At 40.6% G+C, this 13,523-nt stretch overlaps 1 protein-coding gene across 2 annotated transcripts in view; it reads right to left on the reverse strand.

The window, feature by feature from the left end:
• The window catches only part of LOC144989034 (NLR family CARD domain-containing protein 3-like), a 242,440-nt gene that overhangs the window by 15,306 nt on the left and 213,611 nt on the right, over positions 1–13,523 (reverse strand). For both annotated transcript variants that reach the window (XM_078940747.1, XM_078940746.1), the window contains one exon: positions 8,294–8,470. In XM_078940747.1, coding sequence (XP_078796873.1) covers positions 8,294–8,470 — 177 coding nt within the window. The remainder of the gene's footprint in view (positions 1–8,293; positions 8,471–13,523) is intronic.

Raw genomic sequence — 13,523 nt, forward strand, 5'->3', positions numbered from 1 at the left:
TGCCGCTCTTCTTTCTAGAAACATTTCTGCTAGCCTTAGTCTGTCAACCTGACAACCCAGAGACGAGACCCGGGCACAGAGCAGCAGTGTAAAACGCTCCTCTGAGCCTCCCTTAGGGTTAGTGCCGGTGCAAAACCCATGCAGGGAAAGTGAGGCAGGTTCAAGCTTTAGCTTATGTGCTGAAAGACAAATGAAAGGAACGCATCATAGAAACCTTAAAGTGACAGACGGCAGTTCTCATAAGCAGAATTATGATGTAATTAAATGCGGTTTATTAAACATTCGATCCATTTCCTCCAAGTCCCTCTTAGCCAATGAGTTACTTACTGATAACAACCTTAGTTTACTGGCCTTAACAGAAACTTGGTTCCAACAGGATGACTATGTTAGATTGAATGAAGCAACCCCTCCCACTTATGCTAACTATCAGAAATCCAGGATTTCAGGTAAAGGAGGTGGTTTGGCAGTAATATCACAGTCTAGCTTACTTCTCAGCCCTAAAGTTAAAAATGCTTATAATTCATTTGAAAGCATCATATTGTCTTTAAGTCACCCTAACAGGAAAACTGGAAATCCTGTTTTACTCATAATTATTTATCGCCCCCCCGGCCCATATTCAGAATTTTTAACTGAGTTTTCCGACTTCCTATCGACTATTGTCTTAGATTCTGATCAAATTATAATATTAGGGGATTTTAATATTCATGTTGATGACCCCAGTGACTGCCTAGGAAAGGCTTTTGCAGCTTTATTAGATGATGTTGGTTTCACCCAAAGTGTGAATGAACCCACTCACTGTCATAAGCACACCTGGACCTTGTTCTAACCCATGGGATAGAGATCAGCCAGCTGAGTGTCCTTCCTCTTAACCCCATCATTTCTGATCACTTTATGATTACCTTCCAGTTTACACTGGAACATCCTTCTGCACCAGTGAATAAGAAACAACTTAGAAGAACCTTAACTGGCCGTTCTGTGTCTGAGTTTAAACACACAGTTCAGCCAGTACTTAGTGATATTCTGAGAAAATACTCTGAGTCCAGCTCCCATAGTATCAGTCCTAGTATAAATGACCACTTTGTTAATGATGCCTTACAAGCCCTCAGGAGTACACTCCATGTTGTTGCCCCCTTGAAACCTAAGTTCGTCAGACAAAACCGAGTAGCACCGTGGTTTAACGCTGATACACGGTCTCTTAAACAAGAAACCCGTAAGTTGGAAAGAGAATGGCGCCGCTCCGGTTCAGAGCAGTCTCTGGATATCTGGAAACATAGCCTATTAAATTATAAAAAAGCTCTGCGTAGAGCTAGAAGCCAGTACTATTCAACCTTAATATCAGAGAATGGAAACAATCCAAGATTTCTTTTTAGCACTATTGCTAAATTAACTCGCAGTCAGAGCTCAGTAGAACCACATGTTCCTGTTTCTCTCAGCTCTGATGATTTTCTTACATTTTTCGATAGTAAAATCTCAAATATTAGACATAAGTTAAATCAAGTTATTCCTACTATCAGCCCAGAACAGGCTGAAGTGGTAGAAATGGAGGCATCCATAGAAACCTCTGTAACATTAGACTGCTTCACTGCTGTGGATCAAGCGGAAATAACATCAATTATTACGTCCTCCAAATCCTCAACGTGTCTGTTAGACCCAATTCCCACTAGACTTTTTAAAGAAACTTTTCCCCTAATTAATGATCCCATATTAACAATGATAAATGCCTCTCTGGAAACGGGTTACGTGCCACAGTCTTTTAAATATGCAGTTGTTAAAGCTCTTCTGAAAAAGTCCAGTTTGGATCCTAGCATCTTGGCCAACTATAGACCAATATCAAACCTGCCCTTTATTTCTAAAATCCTAGTAAGTTGTAGTTAAGCAGCTTTACTGCCACCTACAGGACAACAGCCACTTTGAAGACTTTCAGTCGGGGTTTAGACCCCACCACAGTATGGAAACTGCACTAGTTAGAGTCTCTAATGACTTGTTATTGGCCTCAGAAAAGGGACTACTTTCTATTCTTGTCCTGTTGGACCTCAGTGCAGCCTTTGACACTATCGACCACAGTATTTTACTCCATAGACTAGAGCAGGACATAGGGATCAGAGGATCTGCTCTCCAGTGGTTTAAATCCTATCTGTCCGATAGGTATCAGTTCGTTAATGTAAATGGCCATTCCTCTCAGTGCACTCGAGTCAACTACGGAGTCCCACAGGGCTCAGTCTTGGGACCGATCCTGTTTACGCTTTATATGCTACCCCTAGGAAACATAATCAGGAAACACAGCATTAATTTTCATTGTTATGCCGACGATACTCAGTTGTATTTATCCATGAAGCCTGACCAGAATGACCAGATAGAGAAACTGAACGCCTGCATCAGTGACATCAAGACCTGGATGACAATTAATGACCTCCTCTTGAACCCAGAAAAAACTGAGGTCATTATACTTGGACCTAAAAACCTCAGAGATGCTCTGTCTGCTCAGATAGTCTCCCTGGATGGCATAAGTATAGCCCCTAATCCCACAGTTAGAAACCTTGGGGTTTTATTTGACCAGGATTTATCATTTAAGGCTCACATATCTCAGGCGTGCAGAACTGCCTTTTTTCACCTGCGGAATATTGCTAAGATCAGAAATATACTTTCTAAGAGTGATGCTGAAAAACTCATCCATGCATTTGTTACGTCGAGGCTGGATTACTGTAACTCCTTGTTAGCAGCGTGTCCTAAGAGTTCCTTTAGAAGTCTCAAGCTTGTTCAGAACGCAGCAGCTAGATTGTTAGCTGGAACTAGCAGAAGAGATCACATCACTCCTGTGTTAGTTTCGCTCCATTGGCTCCCAGTTGATTCCAGAATCAAGTTCAAGATCCTCCTGTTAACCTATAAGGCCTTACATGGAATGGCCCCGTCCTATATTAAGGACCTCATAGTCCCTTACCATCCAAGAAGAACACTTAGCTCGCAAAATGCAGGACTGCTTGTGGTTCCTAGAATTAGTAAAAGTACGGTTGGAGGTAGAGCGTTTAGCCACCAAGCCCCTGTCTTATGGAATAAACTCCCAGCTCATGTAAGAGAGGCCGACTCAGTTTCTACATTCAAAGTTAGACTGAAAACATTCCTCTTTGGACAGGCTTATTGTCAGACTAGTTAGTATTCAGAGATTATTTAACTTAATGTTAGTTTGTTTAAATTAAACTTAATAATAACTATTTCTTTTAAAAGGCTGCTAGAAGTTGAAGCTGGGGTAACTATGGTGCACTGGGGCTCTGTCCTCTTTTCTTTTCTACTTCTACCCTTCCTCTCCTCTATTCTTGATCATTATTCATCATTTAGTTCTCCATGCCTCTGTTTGGTGCAGTGCGATTCATGTATTGTCCCTCTTTTCCTCTCCCCTCCTGGGGAGTGGGAGTGCTTCCAGACTCCACTTGGCTCATCCGTGCTCCAGTTCCTGACCGTTTACCTGGCCTTTGCTCCTGCTCCTACACCTGGCTGTGGATCCTGCCTCTGGCTCATCTCTGGCTCGTCTCTGCTCTGTACCTGACCGAGTACCTCGTCTCTGCTCCTGCTCCTACACCTGGCTGTGGATCCTGTCTCCAGCTCGACTCGCGCCTTTGACTGTCCCCACAACCACGGCTGGATGAAGCTCGTCTGCTGGACTTTATATATGTAGTTGTAGACTTAGATAAGTTAATTCTTCTCTAAGAGTTCTGGTACATCGCCTGTCCGTCCTGGGGGAGGATCCCTCCTTCATGTGGGCACCCCTGAGGTTTCTTCGTTTTTTCCAGAATCCGTTTTTTTGGGAGTTCTTCCTTACCACGAAGGGGGGTCTAAGGCCAGGGATGCCAGTATAGCTTAGTCAGTTTGTTAGTTCATTTTAGTATTTTCCTATTGAACTCTTTGTATTCATGATCCTTTTGAGTTCATGTTTTACTTTGAAGCCCATCGAGACGACTGTTGTTGTGATTTTGGGCTATACAAATAAAATGGAATTGAATTGAATAAACAGCAATGTTTTGACATATTGCTGTCATGATGTAAATATAAAACACATTAAAAAAAATGTTTGAGTTCATAAAATCCTCCCAGAGAAAGTCTCTGCTTCAACTCCTGCAGTGAAAGCTGCATCTGAACCTGATGCCCGTGTCTCCATCTCTCTGAAGCCAAAGCCCCTCCCCCGCCTCTCTATCTGCTTTTCCTCTCTACCTGTTCACCTGTTCACATCCTCTGCAGCTGAGTCGTTTTTTCCCGCTCTCCTCACAGAGAGCGCTAAATACGGTCATCATAGCAGCGGGTTTACACGACATGATAGTCAAGGACTAGGATGCCGCGTACTGTCTGAACAACTGCCCCACCCCCCTGTGCACACAAATAGCCAGACGGACCTCTCCTCTTCAGCAAGAATAGTGAAAATGATATCATCATTAATTAACGGGAAATTGACTGACTTGGTGAGTTAAATATGGCAGAAAACGTTTATAATTTGTGGGACAGAAAAAAATTCTCCAGAACCAATAGCAGAACCGCGGAGGTCAGACCTTAACAATACTGCGGCCTTGAAGAATGTGGTCCCGGGGCTCCTTCAATACCGGGGCTTGGTACCCATCCCTAAATACTGTAATTAATCTGTAATTATTAAAAGTATGTCTGTCTCCATTTTTAAAAAAAGGAATAACTTTAGCTATTTTCATCTGCTCAGGAAAAATTCCTAATTTAAGTGAAAGATTAAAGATATGATGTAGTGGTTTTACGACACAATCTATGGTCATTTTTATTAATTTCATGTCAATCCCGTCACTGTCCTTTGAGGTCTTGTTTTTTAGTTTGTATACTGTTGTCAAAATGTCATTTTCAGTCACATCAGATAAATACATAGATTGGGAAATCCAATTTTTATTTTTAATAATATCTTTTGATTGTAAATTGCATGTAATATTTTCTGCTAAATTGGGTCCTATATTTACAAAAAATGAATTGAATTCATTTGCCATGTCCTCCTGCTTTTTACTGACCACATTGTCTTTAAGGAAGAAGTGAGGTAGTTCTATTGATCCTGACTTATTTCCTATGACCGTATTCAGAATATTCCACGTAGCCTTTAAGTTATGTTTATTTTCATACAGAATCCTATGATAATATTTCTTTTCAGCTTGTCTCAATACATTTGTTAACTTGTTTTTGTAAACCTTATAACGTTTTTCAGCTGCTGCTGTTCTTAAGTTTAAAAAGTCCTTATAGAGTTTGTTTTTCTTTTTACAAGCATTCTGTAGGCCCTTTGTTATCCAGGGTTTTCTTTTATTTTTAGATTTAGGTCTACTTAGAACTTCTGGACAATGTCTATTGTAAAGATCTAAATAACATTTCAGAAAAGCCTCATATGCACCGTTTACATCATCTGTATAAATTTCATTCCAGTCTTGATTCATGAGATCATTTCTGAAAGCGTTCACAGTTTCATCATTCCTTATTCTTTTGTATATTTGGTGGAGTTCTGCTGAATTTTTTTGCAACCTGAAGTCAAATATAGCAAATACAGGCAGGTGATCGCTTATGTCATTAATTACTAACCCACAATTTCTTTGAGTTTCCAAAATATTGGTAAAAATGTTGTCTATTAAAGTTGCACTAGTTGTTGTTATTCTGCTAGGCTTTGTAATCAAAGGATACAGTCCTTTACTATATAATGAATCAAAAAAATCAGATGTTTGTAAATGTGAATCTAGCTTTATCAGATCTATATTGAAGTCTCCACAAATTATTAATTGTTTATGATGGTTTAGATTACTTAACATATCTTCTAAATTTTCCTTAAAAGTTTCAATTTTTGATCCTGGTTTCCTATATACACATCCAACAGTCATATTTTTGTTTTTTTGTAACTCTATTTCCACAGCAACACTTTCCATTAAATCATCAATAGTAGATGTCATGCATTTTACCGGTTTCCATTTTAAACCTTTATCAATATAAAGGGCAACTCCCCCTCCAATCCTATTTGTTCTGCTATTGAAATACAAATCATAACCTTCAACTTTCAAATTATTTTCTTTCCCTTTAATTATCCATGTCTCTGACAGAGCAATTACTTTAAATTTTCCTTTAAATGTGTCCAAAAAAGATTTAATTTTATCAAAATTTCTTGGTAGACTTCTACAATTGAAATGAATAACAGAAAATGTTCCCTCAGTTTTAACTTCACTGAGTTGTTCCTCGCAGTAATATCTGCAGGGATCCTTGAACTTATTAAACACATGAGTCTCTGGATCCACATCATTATCAAAATCATAAAGTCCATGCTCTGTATAATCAAACTTAGAAGTGTTTTCACTCACCACTGAGTCAGTCATTTGTGCTAAAAATGAAGTCCTGCTCTCTACAGAATAGTCCACAGTCTGATTCTGTCAGTAGAGTCTAAACAAAATAAAACTTTAGAGTTTTTCATTTGTACTGATCCAGGTCTTTCACTTGTCTCACTGCTACCACTTTAGCTTGCTCTGGTGATCCATTTAGTTTTATGAACACTTTTCCATTCCTGGTCCAGGTGGCTTGTATTTTATGTTGCTTTTTCAGGATACGACATGTCCAAGCAATTTCTGAGTTTTTCTTGGTCAAGTGCTCATTTAAATAAACTCCAGTGCCCTTCAGTTTCTTTGCCTCCTTTAGGATTTCCACTTTGTGCTTTCTGCTCACAAATCTTATAATGATCGTAGGCTTCTTTTTTTTATCCTTACTTGGCAGAGTGTGGCATGCTGAGATGTGTCGACTATCCAGATGAATGTCTTTACTTCTCATATAGTGGATCACTTGTTGCTCCAGGGTCTGCTGCTCCTCAGATGGTGCATCTTCACCTTCTTGATCACTTTTTGGGCCAGCAGCCCGAGCATAACTTTGATGTCTGGTCTGTAGCCCTGTGAGCAGAAGGTCATCTGCTCTGGAATTCTGCTCCAAGTCATCCACCTTTTGCTCCAGGATTTCAATCCTTAGATCCTTTTGTTTGATGATAGCCTATAGCTCCTGGATCTCTTTTTCCATGAGACCTGTCAGTGTTTTCTGATTTTTTACCACTTCACTGATGTCCCTTGACAAGAAGTTCAGAGATTCCTTCATTTCTGCAATTTCAGCAGCTAACTTAGTATTACTGGACATCTTGCTCCGAGTCCCATTAGTGGATGACATGCGCTGCACGGTAGTTCTCTTCTTTCTGGATACAATAACTACTAATTGTCAAAATTATCAAGTAGAATAAAGTGGATACATAAAGCAGAAATACCAATATCTTGACTTTTGATGGATGTCATCATATTTTAGCGATTTTTGATGGATTGAATCAGGCCTTTAGGCTGAGAAAAGCATTGGCAGCCATCTTGGCAGCCATCTTGACAGTATGTCCAACATGAAAGTCTTCTTTCACTTCCATTCTGGATGCTCTACACAGACAATTGTTCTTTATGTGGATTTGGACTTCATCTTTGGATAATCCTGAAAACACTTCTTTAGATCTCCTTGGATTTCCTCCACTGCTGGATTTAACACAGTTGTGTGTTTAGTTGAATGGAAACGTCTAACATTCAGTCAGTGAACTTTCAGTGACACTTCTTTTTGGTTCATGTCCATCAGTTGTTTGCAGCTTTTCATTGTGTTCATGAAGTGTTGAACTCTATTCTAAATGTCCTTTGGTTGTCTTTAGTTGAACTTTTTAGGTTTCAGCATTTTTTAGTCTGCAGAAAACTTTTTCTGAATCCAAAGTTCTAAAATCAAGGAGTCATTTTTTAGTGACAGTTTTTCATTTCTAGTGGTAAATGAATCTGCAGTCATTTCTGGTTTCAGTGACTGAATGATGCTCTGACCAAACAACACTTTGTGTGTTTTTGTTGTTCTAGTGACATTCAAAGGAAGTGTCTGTTCTAGATTCAATACTTAAAGATCTGTTCTAACTATTTTCTTCAACTAGATTTGATGTAGAATCCTTTGAATGGTTTTCTGAAAACTGGAAGCTGAAACTAATTTGGACGCCAACTTGAACTTTCTACAGGCCGATCTGTGAACATTTTTCTGACATGAAATGGATCCGTGTTCTAAAATAGGTTGGAGATCCTAATTTACAAGATCCTGATTGAAACAGATCAGTTTCTATCAATCATCAGAACAATCAATTCAATTGATGAAGAAAATCTGAACCAATCATCAGTTTGTTTCAAACACGGCTGTAGACAGAAAATCTTCCAGTGAAACATCAGAAAGTTCTTCACCTGATCCGTTCTTCTCATCCTTCAGGGAGCTCAGCTTCTTTACTGACCTCAAAGTCTGCAGTCTGCAGTCTGGACTCTCCAGAAAACAACAAAGATGAAGAACTCCTGAATCCTGCAGGTTCTGGTTCCAGCTCAGGTCCAGTTCTGTCAGATTAGATGGGTTTTTCTTCAGAGCTGAGACCAGAACTTCACAGCTGATCTCTGACAAACTGCATCTCCCCAACCTGCAATGAGACAGCAAAGTGTGTTCAGGAGCAGTGATGCAGTTGGAGATCCAGGAACTTGGTCCATTCAGTCAGGTGGGACCCGCCCTGATGACAGACTGACAGATGACATTTTCACTGCTCAGCATGATGACGTCATCTGCATCTCTGCTTTACAACTAGTGCCTCTTAGTGGTGAAAATCAAAACCACATTTCTCTCTGACAGATCAAATGAACTGGAGAACATTTGGCACAGTAATCCAACATGAACTCTTACTGCGTCAATCCAAACTAGCTGATGATGCTGCATTTGTCACACCAAGAGTTACCTCTGCCAGTGAAATCCCTTTTTTGCTAAATTCTTCGTATTTCAATGAGAATGATGAGAAAGATGAGGAAGACTATTGTGTCTGCATGGTGGTGCAGTGGTTAGCGCTCTTGCCTCACAGCAAGAAGGCCCCCCGTTCAAGTTCCGGCTGGGGGACATGAAAAACTACATCAACGGGGGACCTTTCTGTGTGGAGTTTGCATGTTCTCCCCATGCGTGGGTTCTCTCCAGGGTCTACGGCTTCTTCCCACCGTCCAAAAACATGCTCCATAGGTCAATTGGCAACTCTAAATTGTCCATAGGTGAGAGTGTGAATGGGTGTGTGATTGTGGCCCTGCGACAGACTGGCGAACAGTCCAGGGTGTACCCTGCCTTCGCCCACAAGTGGCCGGGACCCCGTCACCCTGAATGGGATAAAACGGTAGAAAATAAATGAATGAATGATGAAAGACTATTGTGTTGGTGAGAGAAATCCTGTAGCCATCGATCAGAGTGATGGTGATGATGAAGATGGATCTGCTGGGGTGGTGATGAAGATGTTGAACCTGAAGTGAATGAGTTGAATCCAAACACACAAAGGGATCCTAAAGATTTAGCTCATGATGTCGATACCTTGAAAGAACAACTCACTAAATGAGAAGTACACTTCAGAGAAACACTGAGCAGCTCCCTGAACAGAGAAACAGTTTCAGAGATGATGTCCATGCTTGTATAGAAAAACTAGAAAACATGTTAAATGCCATCATACAAAGACTAGAAAAGGAAGTGGTTAATGCTGGAGCTGCAGCAGGCTGACCAGAAAAAGATGATGCTTGTCAGTTGGAGTTGGACTGAAATCTGTGGAAACAGCTATGGTTCTCTGCACAATGGGAGTGGTGCTGGTTCTGAAAGTTTCAAGCTGTTTTTTCCATGTACACTGAAAAAACGGGAAAATTGGAGTTGTTCAATTTACATATACTAAGCATGTTTGTTTAATGTGAACAAATTGTGTTTATCTTCCAAACATGTTAGAATCTTGAAGGTCACACTGAATTTCTAACAGTGTTACATTTATATATAACTCATGTTGACAAAACATGAAATACTTATGTTTTGGCCTTTCCCCATTAATTTTGGATTGGTAAACCCCGTCAGTCAAGCAGCATTCCAGGAGGAGAAACTTTGCAGTCAGCCATTTTAGAGAAGCTGCAAGCACCTGCTGGCTGGAGTAACTTGTACAGGGTAAGTTGATTTACTCTAACAACTTTGTTTAGGAAAGTGCGAGACATCAACTTTATTATAAATGTTGATAGTTTTCTTCGGGAAGAGCTTTGTAATCCACTTTTATAATAGTTATCAAAGTTAAGGCTGTAAAATAAATAGAACCTATAAAGTAAAAATGTTTTTAAAAAAACATAATAAAGTTATGTTAAAAAAAATAAAGTTACATTTGGAAAAAAAACGTTATTACTCACAACCCATGTACATATTTTTTTTACGTAAATCCAACATACTTTTTTTTTAGTGTATTATCCTAAAGCGCCTGTCAGGATGAACTTTCCCACCTTTGGGACCTCTACAGATTTATCTGATGTTCTCAGCTTCATTGAACAATGTGAGAATGATCTAGATGTTCTACCTCTATCCACCATGAGTTGCTGTGAGTCCTGTCTGCAGTCCTAAAGGGACCAGCGCTCAGTTGGTGGAAAGCCACAAAAGCTCTGGAGCACGACTGGACGTCATTCAAACATCCAGTCATGTCGGCTTTTCTATCAGATTATTGAATGAGGTTGAAGAAAAAATGAAGAACAACAGTTCAAAAACTAGATCAGTGTCTCAGGGACTTTGCTTACGATTCTCGGGATTCATGTTTGAAGAAGAAGAGAGACATGTCAGAAGAAGAAATTGTGCGACGTATCCTCAATAACATCAACCCAAAAGTGTCTGATTGTCTCAGAGGAGCTGTCTCTACAGCAGCACAGCTTGTTACAATATGAGCCATGGTTGAGAAGGATTGCATGGGGGTCCAGAATACTGACAAAAAGTGCTTCCAATTCTGAAAAAAGCCATGAAGAAAACATCTGAGAGGAAACCTTTCCAAAAAGGTGCAGTAGGGGTCACTGTTGTGCAACAAAGACTTGTTAGAAATTGTGAAGGAAATTGTTTTATTATTATCATTGTATAAATGTGTTGGTTTAAATGTTTATGCTTAAATGTTAACTCAGATTGACCTTTTTTACCTTTTTAGAAAGCTTTGTGTGTTTGTTCATCTGCTTCTCATCCCAGCAAGACTGAGGGGGTTTTACGACACTGTCCTTAGCTTATAAGGACTGGTTGAAGTTAGAATGCACCAACTGGGTCATTATACGACACCCCCAATGAACTTCTTTCTGTGTCTTGAAATTGTTACCTCCTTCTTGTGTTCTTAATAAAAGCAGCATGAGGAGAGACAGAACCTTGGAGAGAGAAGAGCAGCGTGGTGGTTGACTTCTGTCACACTGGTTCTTCTGCTCCCTCATGCATGAGAAACTTGATTCTTGTTGTGGTTTATTGTTTCTAATTGTGTCTTTCTTAAATGTCTAGATGCATTTATCTGACAGAAATAAAGTCCCAACCTTTGAATTGTTCCTGTTTCCATCAGAGGCTGTGAAGGTGAAGCTGTAGTTGACACAGGAAGCACATTTACACGTATGCTAGAAACCCAGTGGAAAAAAGTTTCCAGGGAAGAACTTTTTCAACACACCTGGATGGACCTAGGTTCTGCTGTTTAGTCTGGTTTGGAAAAACCACAATAACATTTGTAACCATCAGATACGTAAAAAACAGGATTTTTAACTTAAGCTGAATGTTGTTTTCTCTTAACTTCTATGCAACAGTCCTCTGCTGTAGAGCCCCGCACGGGACTATTTTCTTCATCCCGCTCCCGCTCGTGCAAGCCGAATTTCTGACCATTCCTCCCCGCTCCTACAATGTCTGCGTTACACTCCCGCTCGTACCATCAAAACTCTGAGAATTTATTCCCGCACAGTAATAGAGATGCATTGATTTTGTATCGTCTCCCGTCCCGCAGGAAAAATCCACGTCTTTGCATTGATATTATTACAGAGATTCATGCCCCTCCTCCAGCCTCATCTTTTCATGCATTCCTCTTTTGTGTAATGTGCAACTTAATTATTATGGCCCCCAGCAGCAGTCACTGACTGCAAGGACCATATTGTTTTCGCAGTTGGAACGACGACTTCGCCGCCTTTCAGCGAGAATTTGACCCCCGCCGCATGCTCGAAAAGTCACCAAAACGTGCACACACCTGGGATAAATTGCAAATGAATTTTCCACAAAGTCAACGTCACCCCCCCGAAGACGATGACATCACGGCCAGCGATCCCGTCAAAAAAAATGAATGGGCCGAAAATCGCGTATGGAGCCGAACAAAATGTACTTCAAAATACAGCCCCGAAACCAAGACACACGTGTCGGGGATATCCCAAAGATGTTTTGAAATCATTATGGGACGGCCGCACGACCTACGGCTTGGCGGCCATTTTGTGGCGAACTCTGAGAATTGGCGATTTTCGTGTTTTCCCACAATATGGGGAAAAGACACTTTTGTTTGAACGATTTTCACGCAATTGCACACACTTGCTGCCAGCTCCAGTCTACAAACACCCCAGGAGTGTCGTTGACCTTTGACCTTGGGAAAAGGCCGCCATCTGGAATTTTCTCAAAAAAGCACCTTTAGCACCAGATACAAACGAAAACTCGTCGTTGGAATTTTCATCAATCGTCTCGTAACTTTTCGGGCACCAACGGCCAGCTACTCTGGACAAAATGTTGGAATTAGAAGTTGTAGATTTTGAACGGCGTGCGTGTGGCGAGCTAGCAACCGTTGCCATCTTGGCTAGCTCGCACATTTTTCATCGGAATGTCGTGAAGAGCAAATATGCGATTCCTTGGCCCGCGCTGAACAAAACGATGCTACGCACGACAAGATCGATAAAGGAATGTGGGCGTGGTAAGCAAAAAACCGTCGCAAAAAAATGTGCCGACTCTGCAAAAACGAAAAAATTCGGAACCTTTCTTTTGAGAATCGACTAACGAAACCAATATACTCTTGTCCGCGATATCCAAAGGACGTTTTGAAATCATTACGGGATGGTGACACGGCCTACGGTTTGGCGGCCATTTTGTGCCAAAATCTGCCATTTTGCGTTTTTCGCGTTTTTACACAATATGGAAAAATGAACTTTTTTTCGAGCGATTTTCACGAAATTTGACTCACATGTTGCTAGAGCCAGTCCACAACTACCTCTGGAGTTTCGTCTACCTTTGACCTCAGGAAAAGGCCGCCATCTTGAATTTTCTATAAAAAACGCCTTTACCCCTGGATTCAATCGTAAACTTGTCGTTGGAATTTTCCGCGATCGTCTCGAAACTTTTTGGGCATCAACGGCAAGCTACTGTGAAAAAAATGTTGCAATTAGAAGTTGTAGATTTTGAACGGCGTCCGCGTGGCGAGCTCGCAAAGTCGCGCACTGTTGTAACTCCCATGGTTTTCATTGGAATACAGTGAAAATTGAATGCATCCATAGCAGGAACTGAACACAATTAAAAACACTGGATATGGACATATAAGGAATGTGGGCGTGGTTAGCATGACACTACTGTTGCTAAGGACAACAAAAAGTTTACTTTTGCCGATTCGTCTGAAACTAACATCGATCTGTTCGTCATCAAAAGGCAATCAAAACACAAAATGGTTGCTATGG

Source organism: Oryzias latipes, chromosome 2 (genome assembly GCF_053564925.1).
Source record: "Oryzias latipes strain Hd-rR chromosome 2, Olatipes_Hd-rR_3.1".
NCBI classification, from domain to species: domain Eukaryota; kingdom Metazoa; phylum Chordata; class Actinopteri; order Beloniformes; family Adrianichthyidae; genus Oryzias; species Oryzias latipes.